The 26,567-nt window shown below is 44.2% G+C and overlaps 1 protein-coding gene across 1 annotated transcript; it reads left to right on the top strand.

The window, feature by feature from the left end:
• LOC8082456 (hypersensitive-induced response protein 1) lies at window positions 23,731-25,033 on the top strand. Its single transcript, XM_002458021.2, has 2 exons — window positions 23,731-24,140; window positions 24,247-25,033. Exons 1-2 carry the CDS (start codon window positions 23,792-23,794, stop codon window positions 24,783-24,785), a joined length of 888 nt encoding a protein of 295 aa, XP_002458066.1. The 5' UTR covers window positions 23,731-23,791; the 3' UTR covers window positions 24,786-25,033.

Genomic DNA, 26,567 nt, shown 5'->3' with positions numbered 1-26,567 from the left:
AGTTATGCCCAATTAAGGATTACTAGGTGGCTTTAGATAAACTCATACTAACTATGGGGGTTTACTTTATTGCAACTTTTACTTTCGTCGTCCATACGGCGTGCAATAGTATGGATACCACTTACTTAAGTGGTAATGAATGGATCATATACCTCTACGCCACGGTAAGCAATATTTTCCTTTTGTTGTCCATACAGCGTGAAATTGTATGGATGCCACTTGCTTGAGTGGTAATGTATGGATCTATATGCCTCTACGCTATGGTAAGTGTGAGTTGTGAGAGCATGACCGTCCAACCGTCGGTCTAAGGGAGAGTTAGATGTGGTTACTGGAATATTTACATGTTACACACATGTATATATGAAGGTACTTAATTTTGGGTTAGTCGGTACGACTCTGTGTATACATGGGCGTGCTTCACATGGGTAGTATGCTGCAATATATATTCGGGAATATATATTGGAGTACTTAGCTTTCAATCTAGAGACCAGACATTCATTTCTGCACATATATTATTGTTGGGTTGGGCTGAAATAAAATTCTTCTGCAGGTACACTAACCACGAATGCATAGATTGAACGTAGTTGACGACTAGCTATATGTCGAGAGAGTACGTGTTATGCCACCGACATAGAACGTGATTGCCACCATAGGCTGGCAATTTTGTGAGGACGAATCAGACGAAGCATGCACCATCATGATTGTTGCATTATGCATAATTATTCTTCTCTCATTCTTGTTCTAATGATACGTAACTTGTGAGTGATGTGATGTTACTCCTTTCCTTGTGTGAAGCTATACAATAATTTGTCTTAGTCCATGCTACTTGAATAGTTTTGCTTGAAAGTAGTGTGTGATGTGTCTAGCCTTGAAATGTTGCTTCTATAGGAATGCTAAGTTAGTAGTAGTAGAAACTACAATCCTTTGAAAACTAAAGCTTGTCGGTGAACATGTATGTTTGTGTTTTCTGTGATGCCTCTAATGTTAATTAACTAAGTAAAATATGGCCTACCTATAATAGAAATAGTTAAGGCTATATACTTGAATTTGTAGGTGTCCACTTGTTTAGCCAAGTGGTAAATACGTTGCTCATGAAAGTGTTTGCAATTGCCTTAACCTCACTTAAGCAATTATGATTCTTATGTTAATCCCTCCTTGTCACCAAACTAAATTATTGTTTATCTAGGTAATAATGTTTGTAGCTACTGGAGTTATACATGTGGCTGCTCTCTTGTTAATAGAACAAGGGAAAACATTGCTTGATATGTGTGTTGAATTTTGGCTGCTAGAGCAGTTTGTATTCTAGTGGTGTTTTCATGACAATAATGGTGTTTTCTGTAATTATAGTGAATACCAAAGTTGTAGCCAACTTCAATATCTAGTCTATCCTAAAATTTCATGACCATAGTCCTGATGGTTTAGGAGTTATGAACTTTTGAAGTTTGTTGTCAGATCCTGATTGTGTTCTGAACAGATCTGAATGTTTAGTTTGTTTGACTAGTATTCATATAGAATCATGTCTTGGAGTTAATAGAAGAACTGTAGTACTTTTGTTAAGGTTTCCAAAATGTCTTAGATCACTACTTTTGGTGGTCTAAATCTTATGTTATGAGCCTGTGAAGTAGAATGACATAATCTGTCAAAATCTGAATATATGTCTTCTTTGTATTGTTTGTGCTTGTTAGCTGTAGAAGCATCATAAGATGATAATAAGAAAATTTTAGGTAACTTGATAAGTTTTCCATAAGATTAAGGATCATGTTTGTTCGATCAATGAAACTTAGTTACCATTTTCTAAAAGTTTATGTCAAGTTCTCTATCCTAATTTAGGCAGAGCTGATTGCTATTCTTTTCAACCTTGTTAAGTTTTGAGTTAGCTCTATAGGTTTGATAACCTTTTCCCGCTGAGTTTTCCTAAATGCTAAACTCTTGCTTGTGGTATATCCATTTGCATGATGGTGCAGTCATGCCAAAAATCTTTTGGAGCCCTTTTACTATCTATCTCAAAATCATCTTCTCCCTAAAAGACTGAGCCATGTCCACTTGCTTTGTAGCACGTCTTGTATCATAATCCTTGTATGTAGGACAAATGTGTGTATTGCTGCAGATAGATGCTCGTTATGTGTAAGTCTTGTGCTCAGTAATGGTTGTTTAAGCATGAATGTTTGAGTTTTCTCAGGTACTTGCTTAAAACTGTTATGTTGTGTGGACGTTGGTTGTCTAGATTGTGCCTTGGTTGCTTCTTGTTTTGTCCTCGGTGAGAATGAGTGTTAAATAGCTTTATCTTAGATTGGCACACGAGTTATGTTCATTGTGTGCTGGTTATATCAAATTAGGTTCCATCTCTTAAGAGCTGAGCTTATAGACTTGACTGCTAGTTTTTGAATGTTGGAGCATCCATGCCTATGCTTGATACGTAAACCAATGTCCAGACCCTTAAATGCTTGCATATACCATAGTTGTCCTACACCAGTTTGCAAATATCCTTGTCCAGCCAACTAGCTAGGATAAGTTCTCGCTACAGAAAGCTTGTGACTATAGTTGTTCTTTGCTAGTTACGGAGACCATACCAAATCCATGTTGGACCTCCCGGTTGCCTCTCTCAAAGCTTAGCTTGTGTAATGCAATCTCTTATTCCCGATATCTAAATCTTTGCTTACAAATGATGTAGCTCCTTATCAACCCAATCTCTCACCGGTGTAATGGTTTTACCTTTGGAGTTTGTTTTTTTTCATCTCCAACCTCCCCAAGTCTCGGGATGCTTATTTGTTTTGATCTCATGTTCCTACCCAACATGACCGCATCTCATAAAGTAATTATTGAGTAATGGCCTCGATGGGCATAAGGCATACCCATTTATGTCTTGTGTCGTGTTCTCATCCTTTAACCTTCTAGTTGTTGCCTCCAAATTTTGTGGTCATCTTTGCTTGCTTAATTTTGTCTTGCACATGATCCTTGTCCATGCAAGACCCACCTATGTCATGTGAGATTTCACGTTGGTGGTAAGGTCAATAATATTGTCATGATTAACGATTGACGGTGCCGTGACGAAACCGAGAGCATCCTGTGGCTGCAGACACAAGGTCGTGCTGCTCGGCACGCACTGGTATCGTGGTTGCTAGTCATGATCTATTATAAAACTACACCACTGTGTTATCTTCTCATGAGCTTGTCCTTGGTTATCTTCCCTTATCTTCAATCAAAGGATCTATATCAGACTTATCTAACAGGACTTCCTTCTGAAGTTGCTAAGAAGATAACCTTTGAAGAATAGGTTACCGACATAAACCTTAACAGACTGCAAGGGGTGGTAGACAAGAGACTATATTTGTTACCCATGTAACAATATCAGTTGTTTAGTGAGTAACTTGTGTCATCCACGGTTGAATCCAAAGGGCACACAACACTTAAAGTTGGACAAGTTACCAATTAGACAAGAATTGATCCAAATCTTGATCATGGAAATCACACAGTCATAATCAACCATCTCTATTGTGATCTCCTTTTTGGCTGACTTTGATCTTGACTGCCTACAAATGCATCAACTACAATTGTTGCCACCAAAGAAGAAAGCTTTGGAACTTTTTAGTGTTAAGAGACAACTGGTTAGTTACTAGTTAAAAGGTTAATCACTACCTTGGAAACGACTCCATGATATCCTTGAAGGCTATGTCTCATAAAATAATGTCAGGTGAAGAAAACAATAAGTTCATCAGCGATGCAAATACTATTTCCTTTTCTAGGCCTTGAGTTGTCAAGTCAATTCAATCTTGTACAATCACATAGAAAGTACCAAATGCTATATCTAAGTCACAAGCTAGAGAAAAACATGCCCCTGGTCTCGGTTAGCATCATCATGCGTCTGGTGCTAGCAAAGGTTTTGTTTTGTTTGGTTAGCCATATGGTGTTTGCTTGAGCTGAATCTTGGTTAATGATCATAAGACTCTTGGATCTCTATACACACTATCAATTCATGCATAATGAAGCTAGTTTGCGCGGTGTGAACTGAACCAAGATGAACCTTAGGATGACCTATAAAGACTCCTTTCACCCTTGGACACCTAGCTGTTACCCTATCACATCAACCGATAGTTGAGCAATCTAGAAGTTCTACAAGTCAAAAATAATTGAAAAGGTGTTAAACAACAAATCTTAGATTTATTATCTTAGAGTTGTTGTTTGATCCTAGAAAGGAATCCTTAATGTCAAAAGTAGTTTCACCAAGCCATTTTGTTACTGTACAAACCGACCCAACTTAGTAAGCAACTACTTAGTGATGGAAAATTTTAGTTGACCTACCTGGTAGTGGCTTGTTTTCCCTAGTTCGATGAATACTTGCAACTATTGTTGTCCTCTAGACCTTGCTATCATCCGTCTTTAGCAATGCTTATCCAGTACTAAAATGCCTTGGGTATCTTCTATGTTCATTTTACCCAAGAGGTTGTATCTGTTACAACCTAGGTAACTGTTAACACTTGGAGCCATGAAATTCCTTGAATAGTGAGTGCTAACTTGATAGACTCAGATAATATAGTGTTGTTATCAGAGAAAGAGAACTGCACACATGGAACCTTATGTAGCTTTCCATCAATTGGCATCTAAGTGATTAGACCTTATGACCAAAATAGACATTGTTTGTTGGTTAGCTGGTTTCTCATAACACTCATAGGATGTTTATCTAGTTCATGATCTCATCCCCTGCGAAAGGTTGTACTCAAGCCATTTTGGTAGAGCACTGCTTTTCAAGCCTTGTGAACAAATATGGAATCATTGCAATGAGTAGTTTACTCTGCTCCGAACCATCCATCATACATTAGGAATGAAGTACAAGTGATAGTGTTGTCTTGAATTCCTCCCAAAGTAACAATGCTTCATGGAAGTCAATGAAGGAAATTCTTTAGACAAAAAAAAATCACTACGAAGAACAAGTATCAGAAAGTGCCTTGACCAAATCAGCCTCTCTGATCCTCGGAGATAAGTAGTTGACTGCTATCGCCAATGTTAGAAGTGAATAACATACTTCTCTACCCTTAGAAGTCTTTTGTCCTGAATCTCGGGACGAGATTCTTTTAAGGGGGGAGGGTTGTAACACCCCAGGTGTTTGCCACGAGTTAGACCTTAGGTCTTGAGCTCAAACATGTCATCATAAGTGGTAATGATCATGATAAAGTCAATCCAGGAAAGTGAGCCTCAAGTTAAACTTGGAGAATGCACCCTTGCTTACATATATGACCTTTTCAAAGTGCATGCTTGGGTGACATTAATAGAACCTCTCTCATGTGTTCCACATCCATCACTGCCTATAGTGATCACTCAAAAAGTTCAAGAAGTTTGGAATCAAAAGGTCACATGAAATGATAAGTTACATGCTTGTTGGAATGACCTCATTAAGTGAATAGAACCATAGGTCATCAACCAATCCTTGCAACCTTGCCCAAATAACTCTAGATGAACTCTACAACAAAAGTCATGAAGGGTACATGTTGAGCGTGTGCCCAGAAAATGCTTCAATTATCCTAAAACCTTAGTTTGAGCTTTATCAAGTTGCTGCATTGACCAAAGTGAAAGTTCAACTTCTGTACTAGTTCTAAGTTTTGACCTTAAATAAAAGTTGTAGTTTAGATTCTGTAGAACAAACTTTGTTTAATGGTCAAGAGATAGTTTGGTCCCTAACCTAGTCAAATTGAGTTTACAAGATTCAATGCTGTGCTGTTTTGGAACTCCCAAAATTTGGCTAAGTCAAAACAGTATCTCAGTTTTGGGTATAGAAGTTGGGAGCCTTGTATCTTCCAAACAAGGCTGAACCAGTACAAGGTCCTTTAGTAAGAGTTGTAGTATAGTTTGCATACTACAATCTTTGTTAAAGTTACTAAGTCTGAAGCATCTTCTAAGCATGTCAAATAATAGTCACAATATTGAATCTGCTATAATTTCCAGCACTTAGAGTTTCTAAGTCTAGGTTTGCAGTTCATCACGTTGGCATTCCGCGTTCTCCAAATTTTACTAAACAACTTGGTTGGGTCCCAAACTAAAAGTTGGAGTAAATATTGTGTACAAGAGCATGCCAAAAGATGACACCAGTTTGACTTCGTTTTGGTCATCAATTTTGAGTTTTGCTAATCTCTATCAATTCGTTGACACTCATAGATTGGCGTCAAATTATCTACTAATCTACAACTCTAATGACCATGCTACCTTAATCAAAGTTGTAGGGCAGGCCGAGCTTGGCAAACTTCGTTTTTGGCCCATGACTTAAATCGGCCGGGAAATGGACCAAATCGGCTTCCAACGTCGGCCATACGGTCACCCGCCATCTGTTCGAGGGATTGTCTCTAAGGGCGACACGCGTCCTCGACGTGCCAACCATGCACAGAGCGCGCCCCCACCAATGCCAACCTCCTCTGCCGCGCGTCCTGAGCCCCTGCACTTCCCAGAGTGGACGCCTCACCCTCCTCACTCGCCTGTCCACTCCCTCTACCTTCCCCATTGTCATTCTCGCTCTCCAATCAAGCTCCAGAGCAAGCACAGCCATGGCCGCCGCCATGGCCAGTGAGCTCGAGCTGCTGCAGGTGTTGCTTTCTCTCCTCCGCCCCTGCACAGCTCTGCCGTAACCTACTTCATCTTCCACGCCGCGCCATGCCAAAACCCTAGCCACGCCGGCCCTCTTCATTTCCTTCGCGTGGAGCACCGGCGGTTTCCGTCGACGTTGCCCTGGTGTTGCGATTGTGCCACTACTGCCTGCAGCTTGGGCTGGGCAAGTGCCCGACACAGTGGCAACCCCGCTGCTAGTGACCGGAAGTGCCCACGGCCGGACTCCGGCCGGACTCTTCCTTCTCCGTCCGTTCCCGGTTCCGTAATAGGAAGAAGAGAGGACCTCGTGTTCGAATAAGAAACAACTCAGGGTTCCAGATGCGAAGCCAAGACTCATATGAATAGTGTTTCTGGGTTATAGCGTGATTCTTGGAAATTTCAGGGTTACCGGTGCAAGATCTGTTTTCCTTTTCTTTTGTTTTTGCAGATTTCTGGGTGAACTTTGGAAATCTATAGTAATTCATAGAAACGTCGTAAAATGGCAAATGTGGACTTTTTGGAATCCTTGTGAAATTCTCTATGCAGTAGATCTATAATATGACATGGTTCAGTTTGCAGTTTTAGCAGTAAAAATAGATTTATGCAGTTCGGTTTTAATTGCTTATTATATTTGTCTTTTTCATAACCACTGTATTATTGCTCAAATAAATGTGAAAATATTGTGACAAGCTTCTCATATGATCTTTCATGTCTGGTAAAAGTTTCATGAATTTACGAATGACAGATTAAGAGTTATAAAAATAACAAATGCTCAGTGTTGCTTTGCTCCTATTCTGGGTGGATCTGCATGTTTATATTGTTTGACTCAGTTAGGTTGTGAATCATGCCTGGATGAAAATATATGAGTTGTAGTACTTTTCATAAGCTTTCCATAAAGCTAAATAGCATAATTTTTGGTCAAGCATATGTTTAGTTATAGTAGTCTAAAGTACTGTTTCAGTTTCTGTCTAAACCCAGACAGGAGTGCATTGTTTGTTATGTAAGACCTTGTTAGTTGTAGATTTAGCTCTAGATGTTAATAACAAAGTTGTTCAAAATTTAGTAATCTTTCTAGAAAGTACATAACCATAATTTATGGACATGTGAAACTCAAGTTATGGCTGTTTAATCTGACATGATAGATTCTGTCCATGTTTTGGACAGAGATGTCTTTATGGATCTTGATAAATGGTTTATAATTATAAATAAAAATGTAAAAATGGAAAATATTGTTCCAATACAATCCTATGATATTGTTTTATCATATTTATGTATGATATGGCCATGTGTTTGAAGAAAATATGATTTGTGCATGTATCTTATTCTCACATGGTTAATTGCAATAGAAATTTGTCTTTTTCATAGATGTTGCTGTGCTTATTCAAATACTGTGAAATTTATACAGCAGTCTATTCATGGTATTCAGAGGCTACTATAATTTTTGTAGAATTTACTGTGCATGTTTGGTATATGTTCTTTAATTCACCTTATTATCCAAATAAATTAAGAAAGGCATTAAATAAATTTATTTGGTAATGACCACTATGTTTTCTGGTGTTCTTTAGATATATGCAAACTGTTGGTAACAATGGTTTTGCTCAAATGCATGTTTGAAACATAAGTTAATAATTAATTGTTTGCAATTATTGTTTCTGGACAGTTTGTGGAACTGTTTGGATTACAATATGTAAATGATGTTTTCTGGCAATCTTGTTTATAGCAAAGTTGTAGATAATTCACCTATCTAGCTGCTGTCAAAATTTGGTAGTATTTAGCCTTGTGGTTTGTGAGTTATGTCTGTTCAAAGTTGAATTCCAGAAATGGCTGCTCTCTGTTTGTCAGGGACAGATTCTGGAACTTTATAATTTCTACCAGCTTAAGTTGAGAATCATGCGTTTATGTCTAAATATCAAATGTAGATAATTTCTTAAACTTTCCAGAATGTCTTAATTCATGTCTTTTGGAGTTGTGTAACTCCAGCTATAACTTATTTTCTCAGCTGTTGTTAACAGTCCTAAAAATGACAGATTCCTTGTATTGTTGTTGCTTGGTATATTGCTATGTATGACTCATGTCTTTGGTAATGGCCAAGTTAATACACCTGAGATCTTGTGAAACATGTATGCCATGTCTAATATGTTTAGTGTTGCTTTCCTTGTTGACTTAGCATGTTGATTGTGTAATCATTAAGTTGTGCAATGAGATGTGCTTAAGTATGTTTAGTGTAACCATGCTCTTGCCATGCTTCTGGTGTGTGATGCTTTGTCTATTGCACTTCTATGTGTTCATACACTTGCATCTTGCATCTCATTTAGGTACGCTAGATGAACTACGTGAAGGACATGATGGTGGACCTATCGGGATGATGGAAGGACTACGCAAGTGTTGTCACCTTAGATGTCGTCAAGACGGTGCAAGCTGACATAACTAACTTGTGTCGGATTCCAGGCAAGCCCCGGAGCATTCTAAGTCTCCTACCCTCTCTTTTTATAAAAGCATAAGAGTATAACTTTATATGATGCATTAGGTGATAGGAGTTGAATGAAACCGTTGGTGCATATATTCCTACATTGTCCACTATATGAAACTACCTGAACCCTTACTAGTATAAGGAAGACGTTCTATGCTTAGCTATGCTTAGCTCGGTAGAAGCCAGGTGATTTCCTGTCACCTGCGAGAGATAGGTGGATACCTGATCACGGTTGGCTATATTTGCTATCGTGGAAATAACCATGTGCTAATAATGAATTTGAGACCGGGCGGGATGACGATAGTGAAGCAACAAGGCATGGAGGTCTTGGGTGTGAATCTATCCCCGTCTGTGTCGATTAAGGACCGATTCGCTGTACGTCCTCGTGTCATGTTGAACGCATGCCTACCACTTAGCTGGCCGGATAAGTCGTTCCGACCGCGAAGCCTACGAGTGCATCTCCGGCCGGATACCCCGATCTGGTTAAAGTGCGCACCCCGGTTGGTAGTAAGGATGTGCGGGGAGTCAATGGCGTAAGACCGAGGTGTCAGGTTAGAGTCCTGACCCTGGCAGATTGGCGGTCCCTGGGGGTGCGGCGCCGTACGGACCCGCGAATTGGTCCGGAGTTGTGCTAAAGGTGATCCAAGCTACTCTAGCTAAGTATGCCTGGGTGAGTGCTAGGAATACCCCTCCAGCTGGATAGGAATCGATTCGAATCGCCGTCTCTCCCGGATAGTGAGAACTTGACTCGAGCAGCGGCAACGTAGATAAACTAAATGAAACTTAATGGTTATGATGATGATGATGGCTACATGATAAACCGGATATGGTTATTAATGTGATGCTTATTAATCAAGTGATTGCTATAGAATAGGTGCAAAATCTAGCTATGGTAGCTTTATTGAACTTGATGCTAAAATATTGACTAAAAGGTTGAAAGTAAGGACTCATGATAGTAATGCTCTTTTTGGCAAAGTTATGCTATCCAACCAACTCCACCAAAAAGCCTTGCATATCCTTGAGAGTCTTTTATTTTCTCTCCTGTCGGGTAAGTCTAGTTGAGTACATTCGAGTACTCAGAGTTTATCCCACCATGTTGCAGGTGAAGTCTTCAGCTTGCTAAAGATGGTGGCTAACCGCCGGTGGGCTCGGTGATTCTATAAAGTGTTCTCATCTATATGCTTTTGTCGGAGGATGTCACTTATGCTAGCAATGTATTTGGAACTTATGTTATTGTAATCATTTGAAAGCTATGTCGTTTTCTAATCAATTTGGAAAATCCAAACTTGTACTATTATTTGTGAACTCTTTTGTAATATTATTTCCGCGGCAAATCTCTGTGTATGTGATGTGTATTTGCTTAATCATACGATCTTGGTGTAAAAGTTGATTTACCGAGGTCCATTGTGACACTCGGCAGACTACCGGGTTTATATAAGTGAGAGTATGCGCGTGTCACGTGTTAAACGGGGACAGTCGTACTTAAGCTTGTATAAATTGGGCGGTTCTGTCACACTAAGGGCCCTCAGGACCACGGACGAGGAATGGCTCCAAACCAAGGCCACCATCAACGCGGCAAAGCATCCGCGGATGGAGACCAACCCACGCAGCATCTCGGGGATAACCTCAGAGTACTCCTCTGAGTCACTAAGGACGCAATGCCCTTAGGACCACGGACGAGGAGCACATCCTAGTCGCCCTCTAAGTACTCCTCCGAGTCATTGAGGACCAGGACCACGGGCGAGGAGCACCCACAAGAAGACCATGACACACGGTGACAGCAACTCCACCATCACACTGGTGGCGAAGCAACTGCCCAAGCAACACTGGCGGCAAAGCATTCGCCCAAGCACCAAGTGACGACTCCGGGTACAACAACACAAGCTGGACCAACCAAGTGAGGAGAAACATAAAACAAAATTAGGAGCAGAGTAGCGACCACAGGGAGTGAGCGACGAGCTAAGGGAGATTCTTCAGCGGCGCCTTCAGGAAGGAGTTGACGCCCAAGACGCCAAAGCCACTGGCCTTAGAAGCTTCTAAGACAAGGTTTTCACCCAGAATCCGGTGAAGTTGACGAAAGGCACGAGATCCAGAAAACGACGCCTCCACGGAGGTGAGTGGCGCCAAAGGCGTCACCGTCGTAAAAGTATTTTTAATAAAAGTATGTGCCACCTTAATCAGATTCGCCTGCCTCCATTTTCTCCATCGCTTTCCAGCATGCATAAGCCAAGGTTCAACGTCCACGAGTTTTCTTCGCTACATAGATCCAATCTTGTAAACAAGGCAAGAGGACCAGAAAGTGCCGCACATGAACATAAGTTGCGCCGAGAACAGCAGTCGTACACGGACAACAACAAGGTCTCAGGCGTGAGAAGACATACCTGATGCTGCTTGGCACAATGGTCGTGGTTGGTCGCTCGCCGCGCGCAGCACCTAGGACTATCTAATGATGTTTCGCACGACTGGATTCGATGACGAAGATAGACAGGAATCGCCGCCCTAGGGCAATGTCGTCGTGGCGTGCGGCAGAGATCGACAGGGCATCCAGTCGCGCGACGGCTGCGGCAGCACGGGATCCACACGGCTATCACCTCCGATCGACCCTTAGCTAGGCCTTGTTTAGTTCACCCCAAAAACCAAAAAGTTTTTAAGATTCCCTGTCATATTGAATCTTTCGGCTAATGCATGAAGCATTAAATATAGACGAAAATAAAAACTAATTGTACAGTTTAACTGTAAATCGCGAGACGAATCTTTTGATTCTAATTAGTCCATGATTGGACAATATTTACCACAAACAAACGAAAGTGCTACAGTAGCGAAATCCAAAATCTTTTCGCATCTAACCAAGGCCCAAGTGTGGCTGCGATGATCGGCCTCAGATCGGCGCAACGAACGCAGCTGGCCGCGATGACTGCGGAGGATCGACGAGATGATCGGCCCTCAAACGGACGCAGCTGGCTGCGATGACTACGGAGGATCGACGATGGAGGACGCGGCGGCAGCCCAGCAGGTCTCCAACTCCAACATTGTTTTTTTGGTTCGTTGATGATGCTTCGGATGATCGTCAGCCTTCAGATCTTCGCAGTGGACACAGCTTGGCCGCGATGGCCGCGGAGGATCGACGGGACGCGGCGGCAGCCCAACAAGTCTCCATCGATGTATTTTTTTATGCTTCGATCGTGTGTTGTCTCGGCGGCAGTCTCCAACGATGTTTTTTTTTGGGTTCACTGGTTATTTTCTCAATCGTGCGTGGTCTCGACTTCGATCCTGTGCGGTCTGAGGTCGCAAGTCTTTGAGATGGATGGCACGGGGACGGGGTGAGAAGCCTGGCTTCCCACATCCAATTTATTGAGGGTGTTTTGTTAGCCCTTGATTTTAACGGAGATGAATTCCTGTGTACATTATTCTGGGTACACAATGGTTGAAGACTCTCAGTGGAGGACGTTTCAGTGGGTGGATCAAGTATAATTTGAGAATTCTATTATAGTAGAGATAACCTACCATGGGGGTACACAAAACAGTTGTTCAGCTTTAGCGTATACTGGAACTCAATGGTCAACGTAAGAGACAGTCGATTTATCCTAGTTCAGGCCCTTGAGTTCAATCTCAAGTAAAAGCATTTACATCCAGTTGGCTTTAGCCTTTGCATTGTATTGAGCATATGGTGTAGTGTGTTATTCATTGTTACAATGGGTGCTCTCAGCCTCCCTTTATATCAGTAGAGATAGACGGCTGAGAAGTGGTTTGTTATCCAAGACATATTCATAGACAGTGTTCCATTTCTAATACATAAGGTACTTTATATAAGAATCCAACTAGTCCAGCCTTATTCTACTCGGAGTCAGAGATGTGCTTCGATTTGCTTCCTTCTAGAATTGCAGGCCTGGTCGACGCTTATCTTCCGGTAACCTTGAAAGGTCCTAATATGGCTAGAGGGGGGTGAATAGCCTATTTAAAAATTCTACAAACTCACTAGAGCAAGAGGTTAGTAAATAACAAAGCAAAGCTTTTTGCTCTAGCTCTAAAGGGGTGTTTGCAAGATGCCAACCCAACAATTCTAGTTGTTATGATCACTATGCACACAAGAACTAAGTCTCTACAAGTTACACTAGTGAACTATGCTACGCAAGGCAAAGTAAGCAACTAAACTAATTACACTAGTTTACGGTAAGTAAAAGATAGGATGAGATATTTATACTGCCGTATAGGGGATGAACCAATTACCAATATAAACAATCAAGCACCGGGAGAATGTCAATCAAACACAATTGAGACACCAATTTTTCTCCCGAGGTTCACGTGCTTGCCGGCACGCTACGTCCCCGTTGTGTTGACCAACACTTGGTGGTTCGCCGGCTAAGACGTGTAGCACGAACCTCATCCTCACTAGGACACCGCAAGAACCTACCCACAAGTGAGGTAGCTCAATGACACGAGCAATCCACTAGAGTTGCCTTTGGCTCTCCGCCGGGGTAGGCACAAGCCCCTCACAATCACCGGGGATGGCCACGAACAATCACCAACTTGTGCCTACGCTCCTCCACTGCTCCAAGCCATCTAGGTGGCGGCAACCACCAAGAGTAACAAGAAAACCGCAGCCAAAACGATCTTCAAGTGCCACTAGATGCAATCACTCAAGCAAATGCACTTGGAATCACTCCCAATCTCACAAAGATATTTAATCTATGAAGGAGATGAGTGGGAGGAGTTTCCTTAGGCTCACAAGGATGTCAAGTATGCTAGAATGCCAAGAGAGTGAGCCCTAAGTCGGCCAACACATATTTATAAGCCCCTCAAAGAAATAGAGCCGTTGCCTCTTTCACGGGGCAAAATACAGGGTTATCGGACGCACCGTAGGGAACCACCGGACGCTCAAGCCCTGCGTCCGGTGCCCTAAAAAAATGCCACGTGTTGCCTTTTCCACTTTCGCGCGTCGATCTCTAACAGTCACCTATAGAGCACTGAGCGCAGTCAAGTGAGCACCGGACGTGTCCGATGAACATCGGTCTCGTGCGCAGAGAGGTCTACAAACACGCGCGGTCACCGGACCCACACACCGAACGTGCTCCTGAGCCTCCGGTCCCTTACCCAGAGAGGTTTGCAAAACGCGCGAACACCGGACGCGCACCACCGGACGCACCCAGAGCGTCCGGTGCTCTCAGTCAGAGACTCCCGCAGAAGTCACGCAGCACCGGACGCACCAACAGGGTTTAACTTGTGTCCAGTGCCTAGCGTCTGGTGCCTAACCCTAACAGGGCCAGGCACTGACAGTACACCAGACGAACAGCCTCAGTGTTCGGTGCCTCCGCAGTCAGCATCCAGTGAGTGTTTCTCAGCGAGAAAACACTCCCGCAACTTCTCCAAATTTCCCACCGGCGCAATAGAAAATATGCATTTTATTTTCTCAAAAGCGCCGAATCCAAACCCCTCTCTACCCTTCAACCTCAACCTCCTTCTCAAAGTGTGCTAACACCACCAAGTGTGTACCAACAAGTGCTCGTGTGTTAGCATTTTCACAATCATTTTCTTCGAATGAGTTAAGTTAGCTCACTAGGTTCTAAATGCATGCACATGAACAATGACACCTAGTGGCACTTGATAACCGCTTAGCCAAAGAATTCCCCTCTTTATAGTACAGCTATCTATCATAAATGTGATCACACTCTCTATGGTATCTTGATCACCAAAACCAAAACCCTAAGCAATACCTTTGCCTTGATCTCCATAGGGTTTTGTTTTTCTCTTTCTTCTTTCAAAGTTGAGCACTTGATCATCTTGTGGTCATCACCATCATCACCATGATCATCTCTTGCTCCATCACTTGGCATATACCAACCTCATTAAGTCTACACACACTTAGTATAGGGGTTAGTACTAGGGTTTCATCAATTATCCAAAACTAAACTAGGGCTTTCAAACCTGCTGGTAAGGAACCCTAGGGGACCTTGTACTGACACCATCCATTTCACCCATCTATTTACACACCCACCATTCCATTCACCTACCTAGGCTAAGGACCCTCTTTCCTTTAGCATTTCTAATGACCGACAAATTCACGGCCTCTCGTCTTCCTTTGAGAAAAGTACAAATTCGACACTTGATTCTCACCGAGTGAAGTGCTACATGATAATTCTTTGCACTTGTGGAATTTCTCCTATAGACATTCAAACCATCAACATACATCTCCTCCCACCAAGATGGGTTTTTATTGGTGAAAACCTTCCCTTGTCAGGCTTGCAATGGCGGCGCCTTGGGCATCGTTTCATTCTTGAAGGCATCACAAGATTTTCCAGCTCCCCCTGATGTCCCACTCCTGCTTTCTAGCTATGCTGGCGCTTTAGGTCCCTCTGTGGGTGGTCCTCAGCATCAATGTTTGGGGTTTCACCCATAGTTGTTTTAGGTGTGCAGTTGCTAGTTGGGTCATTGTTTTTGACCAAATTGGCTTAGTGTGAGCAAGTAGTTGAGTTCTTACTTGAGATAGTCGAGTTTAGTTAGGTTGATTCGACCAAGTAGGTGCAAGTAGTGCATGAAGTTGTACCAAAAGTTGTATAGGATGAGTGAGAGACTCTCCTCTGTTGTATGGTTTCTGGGGCCTAGTTTTTATTCAAAATAACTGGACTAACAATTACCTATTTTTTATTATCCGTCTAATATAAATTACAATAAAACTTTTATCGTCCTTTCAAAAAACATACACTATCATCCGTGAACTTGAGTGTAGCTGGTTAGGTTTACTGTGGTATGATTTGAGATGGTACTCATATTTTTCTATTTTTTAAGAATTTGAATGTGCTATTGGTTTGGTGGATTAAAAAACATACGGTATCATCTAAACCGGGAAGGAAATGTAAGGAAACTGAAAGGAACGTGATGGACATATGTACATCTGGTTAATGAGGATATTGCAAGTGTTACCGCTAGCTAGACATTAATTAGCGGAGTAAAAGGCAGTATTGCCGTGTTCTTACATTTCACCATCACTAGATGAATGAAACGTGGTCGCGAGCCGACGAATTCACCAGTTGCGGTCGCTTCAGTTACATGTACTGTATTCTGTGAGCTGAATATCTTATTGCGTGCCTTGATTCAACACTGACAGCGCCTACGATTCTCGTCATCCCGATGGCAAGAGGTTTGGGAATCGCCACCTCGTGTTTGTTTTTAACCGGCCAACGTGCTTTGGTCGCACACCGTCCGCAGGATTTTTAGGCATTTTTTGCAGAGATGCGCCACGGAACTAGGGCCTTAGGCTAGTTTCAATGCATGTTTTATAAGAGTGTCATGCACATTAAATAGGGTGCCACATAAGCAAAATTGCTGACTTAGCAGGATCATTAAAAGGAGTTTCATCATATAAGAGAGGAGTTTCATCCCCATGAAACTTATATGGCTTGGTTACCTAGTTTATGTTGGCTAAGCCTGCTGCAGCACGGGGAGTTTAGTGAGTTGCTGACAGAGCTGGAGAAGCAAAGGCGGCAGCAGGATGAATTCAAATGTGCAGCAGTGGCAGGAACAATTGCTGGAGACCGAGTGCGTGGTGATCGCACTCTGTGTGCGTCTATGTGATAGCAGTTTGGTTCTATTAGTGAAAATTGTGTTGTAACTTGCATTTTCGTCTAAGTGTGAGTATGTTGGAACTACTGGTATAAGTAGTCGTGAGTAAGATGAGCGTGCTAGCGCCTCAGTTATCTTGTAAGAGTGTTTGTACTTGACTCCACATATAGTGAAAAAGGGCATTGTCTCTCTATCGATAGTTGCCAGTTCGGCCCCCTGTTCTTGTGTTCTTGCACTCAATCTCATGTTCTAGGCTAGCTAGTTGTGATATATGTTGTGATTTGTGATCCTCTTTTACTACATTTGGTATTAGAGCCTCTAATCACGCATAAACATTTCCTTGATTCACACCTGAAAGGTCCAAATGGCTAGAGGGGAGGTGAATAGCCTATTTAAATTTTCTACAAACTTTACTAAGCAAGTGAGTTAGTAAGACAAAAGGCGAAGCTATTCTAGCACTAGCACAACTAAGCTATGCAAGTCACCTACACAAGTCTAGCAAGAAGGCTAAACACTAAGTCAAAACAACAAGGCACAACAAAGGCTAGCTACACTCCTAAACAAGAACTAATCTACACAAGCTAAACAACTAGCAAGGTAAACAAGAAAGTAAAGGAGTAAGGAGTGTTTGTTATACCGACGTTGTAGTGTAGAAATATATCCAATCAATCACTCACAATCACAATCACAATAGATAATCCTCGACAAGAGATCACATAAGATTTTTTACCGAGGTTCACTCGCTTCCCGACAAGCTAGTCCTCGTTGTGGCGATACACCCACTTCATGGATCACGTTCTAATTGGCAATCCAAAGCCAAACCCTCAGCAGGTGCCACACATCCACACACAAGATGGGGATCCTCCAAGCCACGAGCAATCCACTAGAGTAGCTAATTGCGATCTCCCGCGGGGAAGGCTCAATAACCCCTCACAAATCACTTGGTGAGGCTCAAAACAATCTCTAATCATGAGCTCAACACCACCACTACTCCAAGCCATCTAGGGCATCGGGAAACACCCAAGAGTAACAAGAAATCCGCAGCAAACTCAAGAATCAAGTGCCACTAGATGCAACTCTCAATGCAATGCACTTGAATCTCACTAGGATTAGCAATCAAGCAAGGAGATGAGTGGAGGGAGTGTTCTCTAGCTCAATGTATGCCTCAAGTAATCAAAATGTGCAAGAGAGAACCTCCCAAAGCCGGCCACCTTCTATTTATAAGCCCCTCAAAGAGATAGAGCCGTTGGCTCTGTCACTGGGCAAAAATCGGGGGCACCAGACGTGCAGTAGGTAACCATCGGACGCTCGACTCCCTACGTTCGGTGCTATGAAGTTAGCCATGTGTCCACCTTTGAACCTCACGTGTCAAACTCTAATGGTCACATGCGGACCACCGAATGCGACCAAGTGAGCACCGGACGCGTCCGGTACTCATCGGTCACGTGCACAGAGAGGTCTGCAAACTCACTACCTCACCGGACTCAGAGCTCACTGGACTCGTGCATAGAGAGGGTTGCAAACCGCTCGCACACTAGACTCACACCACCGGATGCACCCCGAGCGTCCGGTGCTCTCAGTCAGAAACCTCCTACTGAAGTCAGGCCACACAGGACGCATGAACAGGGAACACCCTGCGTCCGGTGTAGTGTGTCCGGTGCTTAACCTTAGCAGAGCCAGGCACTGACAGCACACCAGACGCTAAAGTCCAGCGTTCGGTGCCTCTAAGCACTGCGTCTGGTGAGTGTTTCTCAGTGAGAAACACTCCCATGACTTCCCTAAATTTTCCACTAGTGCAATAGAAAATATACACTTAATTTTCTCAAAAGCGCCGAGAGGAACCCAAACCCCTCTCAACCATAGGAACTCCACCTCTTTTGTAAATGTGCTAACACCACCAAGTGTCCACCACCAATGTGCATGTGTGTTAGCATCTCACAAACATTTTTCCAAAGGAGTTAGGTTAGCACTTTACTAGATCCTAATGCATATGCTCAAGATATAGACCTAGTAGCACTTGATTTTAGAGATGACCATGATTTCCCCTCTTGATAGTCGGCTATCTATCCTAAATCCAGTCAATCACTTCGCTACTCAACTTAGACCGGCAAAAGCAAAACCCTATATTTATACCTTTGCCTTGATCACTTTCCTCCTTGTCTATCATCATGATCTCCACATCATGCTTCATCCGTTTGTGATCATGTGACCACCTTTCTATGCCACCTTGCACCTTCATCACATGTGTTGCTATGCCTAGCTCAAATCACTCAAACACAAGACATTAGCAATTTGGTGTCATTAATTACCAAAACCAAACTTGGGCTTTCAACACCATGGGTGATCGGAGTGGTGGCGCAGGCGGTGGTGACAGTGGCAATAGGCACAATGCCTATCCCCATTGACGGCAACCAACTACATCAGTTGGAGCATACGTGTCCGGGCGATCATGGAGGATCAAGGAGTGTGGGATGTCATGGAGTGATTGGGATCAACGCCGACTCCAACCGTGGTGGAGACTGCGAATGTAAAGAAGGACACGAAGGTGAAGGCGCACTTGTTGCAGTGTCTCCCTAATAACCTGCTGATGCAACTGGCTAGGAAGAAGATAGGAAAGGAGGTGTGGGATGCTTTGAAGGCGTGGCATGTCGAAGCAAATCGAGTGAAGGAGGCGCGGTTGCAAACCCTCAAGAGTGAGTTTGACGCCATGAGGATGAAGGATGAGGAGTCACTTGATCAGTATGTCGGCTGACTGATGGGGATGTTAGTTAGGTACGACAATCTTGGTGGGTCTCTGGAGGATGCAGCGCTCGTGAAGAAACTGTTTGATACTATTCCCCACCGCTACATCCATGTGATCGTGGGAATTGAGTAGTTCTTCAATCTGCAGACACTGAAATTTGAAGATGCAGTGGGCTGACTGAAAGCCTTTGAAGAGCGCACTAGGCGGGGAGCCGGAGAAGGGCGATTAGAGGCTAAGCAAGTGCTCCTCACTCAGGCAGAGTGGGAGGCACGTCAGCGGACGTCGACTGGAGATGGATCAGGTGGATCTAGATCACAAGACGACGGTGGTCGTGGTCGAGGAAGAGGTTGCGGTGGTGGTGGCAGAGGGGCCGTGATGGTCAGCGAGATGCGGCAAGCACTGGCAAACATGACAAAAGTCACATTAAGTGCTTCAAATGCCATCAAATGGGGCACTATGCAAATCGGTGCCCAGGAGTGGATAAGAAGGAGGAGGAGGAGGCTCACCATGTCAGGGCGGTGGCGTTGGAGCCGACGGTGTTACTTGTGGAGATAGTGGATCTGTAACTGCTAGAGCAAGCACCAGACCTGAATCTCTTTATAGAGGTTTATCTAGCGAAGAAGGTGGTGCCAGAACTCTATTTCACCGGTGAGGAGGAGCCCAAGAACAATGTCTGGTACCTAGACAATGGTGCTAGCAACCACATGTGTGGGGATCGACTGAAGTTCAGAGACATCAATCAGACTGTCTCTGGTAAGGTACGGTTTGGGGATGGTTCTTCAGTTGAGATTAAAGGGAAGGGATCAATTTTGTTTCAAGGTAGAACTAGTATCAATGGTTGTTACATAATGTGTATTTTATTCCTAAGCTTAAGAGTAATCTGATTAGCTTAGGACAGTTAACTGAAATTGGACATCGTGTTATTATGGATGATGATCTGATTGAGGTGGAAGAGAAAGAGTCATGTAGGATGATCATGAGAGTTCAGAGGATAGTGAATAGACTGTACAAAATTGAGCTAGTACCAGTGGAACCAATGTGTCTGCTAACCAGTGTGCAGGATGAAGCATGGGTGTGGCATGGTCGGCTTAGTCATGTCAGTTTTCAGGCAATGAAGAAACTGGTTGACAAGGAGATGGCTGGTGGAGTACCACTGATACAGCATCCAGATCAGGTTTGTTAGGCTTGTATGGCAGCAAAACAAACTAGGATGCCTTTTTCTCACTCTACAATGTGGAGGGTAGAAGAGCCACTGCAGCTTGTACATGTTGATCTGTGTGGGCTCATCACACCAGTCACTGCAGGGGGAAATAAGTATTTTAAGCTCTTTGTGGATGACTGTACCAGATGGTGTCAGGTGTACATGCTGAAGACAAAGGATCAAGCTAGTGAAGCTTTTGTGAAGTATAAAGCTGAAGTGGAGAACAGTGCAGGTCAGCACATTAAGTTGCTCAGGTCTGATAGAGGAGGAGAGTTCCTTGCTCATGTTTTTCAGAGAGTGTGTGAACAGGTTGGGATTAAGCATTAGTTCACAGCACCATATACACCCCCAACAAAATGGGGTTGTGGAGAGGAAAAATAGAACAGTCATGGAGATAGCTAGAGCTTTGTTGAAGAGCATGGAGGTTCTAGGAAGGTTTTGAGCAAAAGCAGTGAAGCATTCAGTCTATTTACTGAATAGGTTGCCCACCAAAGCTATGGGAAATAGAACACCTTATGAAGCCTGGAATGGAAGGAGACCTCAACTTGGGCATGTAAGGGTCTTTGGATGCAAAGGACATGTGAAAACTGTGTTACCTCATTTGAAGAAACTTGAAGACAAGAGTAGGCCAATGGTGTATTTTGGCTTAGAGGAAGGTAGCAAGGCACACAGAATGTTTGACTCACAAACCAGCAGAGTTGTGGTTAGCAGAGATGTTGTGTTTGAAGAGGGTCAGAAGTGGTGTTGGGATGCTATAGAAGCAACAATTTTTTTAGAAAATAGAGAGGATAGGATGGTCAGTACAGTTCTGGTGGTTTTGGTTATGTAGGTGTAGAACCAAACAATGAGGATGCAGGAGCTGGAGAAGAAAATGCAGAGCAGGTGGTGGAGCAGGAGGTGCTTATAATGATCATCAACTCGATGATTATGGGGGAGCATCAGCTAGAAGTCCAGTAGGCTCAGTTGGCACAACGTCATCATCAGCTGGCAATCATACATTGACTGACCAGAATCCGACAATAGAAGCAGACAGTGGGTCTGTGGAAAATTAAAGGCAGAGCTCAGCTGGGAATCTTGACATGATGGAGATAGATGACCGTGACACTTATGATGAGACCCTAGTGAGATTCAGAAATCTCAATGAGATCTACCAAGACTCAATGGAGGTAGAGTTGGTACCTGAAGATGATGAATAGGGTTTTGATGCAGAAGCTGCAGAGCAGGGTGCAGAGGAAGAGATAGCTGTTTTGCTTGCAGTGATGGAGGAACCCTCAAATTTCCAGGAAGTTGAAGAAGATGAAAATTTGATGGCTGGTACTTGGGAGTTGACCACTTTACCACCAGGGCAGAAGCCAATTGGGCTTAAATGGGTTTTTAAGCTCAATAGAAATTCTGAGGTTAAAGTGATCAAACACAGAGCTAGGTTGGTGGCTAAAGGGTATGTGCAAAAGGAAGGAATAGATTTTGAGGAAGTGTTTGCACCAGTTGCAAGGTTGGATACCATCAAGTTAATTCTGGCCATGGCTGCAAACAGAGGGTGGCAAGTGCATCATTTAGATGTAAAATCTACTTTTCTTAATGGTCAGTTGGAAGAAGAGGTCTATGTGACCCAATTGGATGGCTTTGTGAAAGAAGGAAAAGAACAGAAAGTTTACAAGCTTAGTAAAGCTTTGTATGGATTGAGACAAGCTCCAAGGGCCTGGAATGTCATGCTGGACAGAAGTTTGAAGAAGCTCGAGTTTAGTAAGTGTGCAAATGAACCTGCAGTATACACTAGAGGAGTTGGGAAGAGTCGAGTGGTGCTTGGGGTATATGTGGATGACCTTATTGTGACTAGAGAGGATTCTGCTGAAATAGAAGTGTTCAAAAAGCAAATGACTTCAGAGTTTGAGATGAGTGATTTGGGGTTACTATTATTCTATCTTGGGATTGAAGTTAATCAGTAGAAGGACTATGTCACAATCAAGCAGTCAAGCTATGCTAGGAAAGTACTGAGCCAGTTTGGTATATGGAGGACTGTAATCCTACCAAAATCCCAACGGATCCAGGAGCTAAACTTGATACAGACAAAGGAGGTGTGAGAATTGATGCCACATAATACAGGAGAGTGATAGGGTGTATTAGATATCTCTTGCACACAAGACCATACCTATCATTCTCAGTTGGCATGTGTAGTAGGTACATAGAAAAACCTATAGTAAAGCACCAGAAGGTAGTCAAGCACATACTAAGGTATTTGAAGGGGACTGTTGATCTTGGGTTGGTGTATACTCAAGAAGGAAAGGAAGAAACCATCATTGGGTACTCTGACAGTGATTTGGGGGAAGATATTGTGGGCAGAAGGAGCACAAGTGGAACGGCTTATTACCTGAATGAAAGTATGATAACCTGAACCTCACACAAGGAGAAGACAGTAGCTCTATCCACATGTGAAGCAGAGTTCATGGGCAAAGGTCACTTCCATGGGCAAATTTGAAGAACACGAGTGGGGACTGGGAAAAGTGTTCTTCACACTGGGCAAAGTGTGATTTGGGGTTCAATCCTAACTACAGCTGTTGAGCAGCCCAGTGTGAAGGTCACTTCCATGGGCAAAGGCAAGGTATGTGCCGTCTGGATACTAATTTTCTACAAGAACGCCTGAGATTGTGCAATGGAGCTAATATGTTCCGAATGCGAGCAGATTCAAAAATCAATCAGCTCAGACAAGTCTACAATCCATGCTCGAGGGGTTTTGATGTTGGGCAGCAATGCATCAGCGGTGGTGACGCTGCTCTTACAAGCTGCAGATTATTTCCTTAAAATTTGACAAAATTTGATCAAAATTCATAATTTTGACTGATCAATTTAGTTGAATCCCGGTCCGAATTTTCCGAATTTTCTGAATTTCGTCCAATTCGGTGGCCTCCGAATTTTTTACAGTTTTGGATCCCAAAACCTTGTAGCCAGGTGACTCAGTGTTGCAGCCTACCACCAATCAATTTCGTGTTGAATTTTGATGTCAAAAAAAAATTTGTGTGTTGAATTTTTGGTGCAGGTGTCATCATCACAGGGTCCTTGTCGATTTTTAACATCACAGATGTCAAGTGCACTTGCTTTGCCTAGTGTCTGTCATTTCAGTGGATAGTCAAAGTCTTCCCTTCAGCTACGCTCCACATAACACGTTCTACATGACTGCATCCTCTCGATCGATCAGTTGTTGACCATCAGGAGCCAATTCATCCACTGTTCATCTCATCGAGCAACAATCGAGATGGGCGCGGGGTCATCGTCCTCCATCCACTCGGCTGACCTGCCGAAGCTGCTGTGCTGCGCGTGCGTGGAGCAGTCGACGGTGGCCATGGAGGAGACGTGCGGGCGGTACGACACGGTGCTGCAGCCGGGTTGCCACTTCATGCCCTGGTGCGTCGGCCGGAGGGTCGCCGGCTACCTTTCCCTCCGTGTGCAGCAGCTGGACGTCCGCTGCGAAACCAAGAGCAAGGACAACGTCTTCGTCACCGTCGTGGCATCCGTGCAGTACCGCGCCATCGCCGACAAGGCCTACGACGCCTTCTACCGCCTCAGCAACGCCCGGGAGCAGATTCAGTCCTACGTCTTCGACGGTAAGTCGGTAACCATGCATTGTTTTTTTCCTTTTCATCAGTGTTTGTCGATTCGTTCATGTGTTGTTGTGATGGATACGATGGAAGATTTGGTGGATGCATGCAGTGATCCGTGCGAGCGTGCCCAACATGAACCTGGACCAGGTGTTCGAGCAGAAGAACGAGGTGGCGCGGGCCGTGGAGGAGGAGCTAGCGAAGGCCATGACCATGTACGGCTACGAGATCGTGCAGACACTCATCATCGACATCGAGCCCGACGAGGTGGTGAAGCGCGCCATGAACGACATCAACGCCGCGGCGCGGCTGCGCGTGGCGGCGGCGGAGCGCGCGGAGGCCGACAAGATACAGCAGGTGAAGCGCGCCGAGGGGGAGGCCGAGTCCAAGTACCTGGCCGGCGTGGGCGTCGCGCGCCAGCGGCAGGCCATCGTCGAGGGCCTGCGCCGGTTCGTGCCCGACGAGAAGTCCGTCATGGACATGGTCCTCGCCACGCAGTACTTCGACACCATCAGGGACATCGGCGCCACGTCGCGCGCTGCCACCGTGTTCATCCCGCATGGTCCCGCCGCGGTGCACGATATGGCGGCGCAGGTCCGCGACGGCGTGCTCCAGGCCGCGGCGTACGCCCCCGGCGCCGGAACCAAGTGACCGGCCGCCGGCGCACCGTGCCTTTCCTCACTTGCCGCTTGTCTATTCTTAGTTTTTTTTTTTAGTAATGTCTATTCTACGTGTATGCTTGTATTCGAAACCTGGCCATCTGTATGTGTTTTGTTGCCTTGTGTTGAACCTTTACTTTACTGAGTGAAATACACAAATGTATACTTCGAGATGTTTATATACGGCCGTGCGGAAACGGGGAAGGCAAGAAGAGGATTCGAGACTAATAAAATTGCCTCACGGCCGACGAATCGATAGCGGCTGTGCAGTGTGCGAAACGGCGGCGGCGGTCATGCGTGTGTGAAGAGGTAGAGTTTGAGAATGAGCTAAGTTGTAGCGGTACAGCTAGCGCTTGACATCCAGTGTCAGCAGCCTGTCTAGACGTCAAGCTCTTCACCCGCACTATAGAGAGGAAAAAAAATCGTCCACCCCCAACCAACTCGGCTCACGCGGAGAACTTTTCTTCGTCCACTCATCGCGCAAGGAGCCCGTCCTCATCCTCACAAGCATTGGATCCGCCCTCTCACCTCGCTACCCTCTAGCACATCCGCCCACTGTCGTCCTCACAGAAAGTGACTCCTGCCCCCCGTGCGCACAAAGAAGAACGACGACCATCACGTGCATAGATCTGTCCGCCCCTAACCTTGCCAACCTAACACCTCCGATCCAACCACCAGGTCACCACCATAGTCTGTCCTTTAGCTGCAACATGAAAAAAAGCTATTGCAAACATCGAAGGACATCTAAAATGTAACAAAAAGAAAAAACTGCTAAAACAAACAAAAATAGCTATTAAAACATCGAAAAGAATATCTAATGCAATAAACAAAAATATGAAATGCAACATCAAAAAAAGTCTATTGCAACATTCAGAACACATCTACTGCAACATCAGGGGAGAATCAACTGTAACATCGAGAAAAAGTTATTACAACATCTCAAGCACTACTAATGCAACATCGAAAAAAGCGCTTGTTGCAAAAAAAACTACTGCAATATCGAGGGAGAATCTACCGCAACAACGAAAAAAGCAAAATAAAAACATCTCAAGAACTGCTCTGCAACATCAGAGAAACGCCTGTTGCAACAACCAAAAAAAGATACCGTTGCAACCTTCCACATCATCTATTGTAACATTAAAAATGAATCATTGCAAAACAACGACGAGATCTAACTCGCCGGAACAGTAGCTACCACCAAATCCTTAGATCCAGAAGGGAAAGAAGAGGAGATGCAGAAGGAGGGAGCAGATCTAGATCCAGTGGAAGAAAAGAGAGAGAGACCTCAGATCTAGATCTCTCCCTATCTACCTCGTCGGAGCCACGCCATCATCCTCGTCTCTAGATGCATAGAGCTCACACACACGAGGATGAGAGAGCAGGAAGAAAGGGAAGGCGCGTGGGCTTAGCGGAAGTCGTCTGCCATGGCCCCCCAATCTGACGTCTATGGATGTTGTGGGGAAAGGAGGGGGAGAGAGGCCTCAGATCTAGATCAAGAAGCTGCACGTGGAGGAAGGGTGGCTGAATCCATGGAGGAAGAGGGGAGGAGGTTTGCTTGAGCCACCGTGGAGTAAGGGGAGCGACTACATGGAGTGGAGAGGGAGGATCACAGCCACAGCTACGAAGAAGAAGCGGTGTGCGGTGGAGATCGCGATGCGGAATGAGGAATCGATGCAGTCTTTTTTTTCCTTCTATTGTATAACCATCGCTCGGTTTAGTTGGACCGCAGTCCTAAGCGTGTGCCGCCCGGACAGAATGGACGTCGTCGTCCTGT

The sequence above is a fragment of the Sorghum bicolor genome, chromosome 3, assembly GCF_000003195.3.
Source record: "Sorghum bicolor cultivar BTx623 chromosome 3, Sorghum_bicolor_NCBIv3, whole genome shotgun sequence".
Classification (NCBI taxonomy): domain Eukaryota; kingdom Viridiplantae; phylum Streptophyta; class Magnoliopsida; order Poales; family Poaceae; genus Sorghum; species Sorghum bicolor.
Note: the sequence above shows the minus strand (reverse complement) of the source record. Positions and strands in the feature narration are given on the sequence as shown.

Excerpts from the sequence above, each read along its gene's own strand:
- LOC8082456 (XM_002458021.2), top strand. The coding sequence starts at position 23,792 with ATGGGCGCGGGGTCATCGTCCTCCATCCACTCGGCTGACCTGCCGAAG. Across the intron at positions 24,141-24,246 it reads TCAGTCCTACGTCTTCGACG|TGATCCGTGCGAGCGTGCCC; the intron begins GTAAGTCGGTAA and ends GGATGCATGCAG.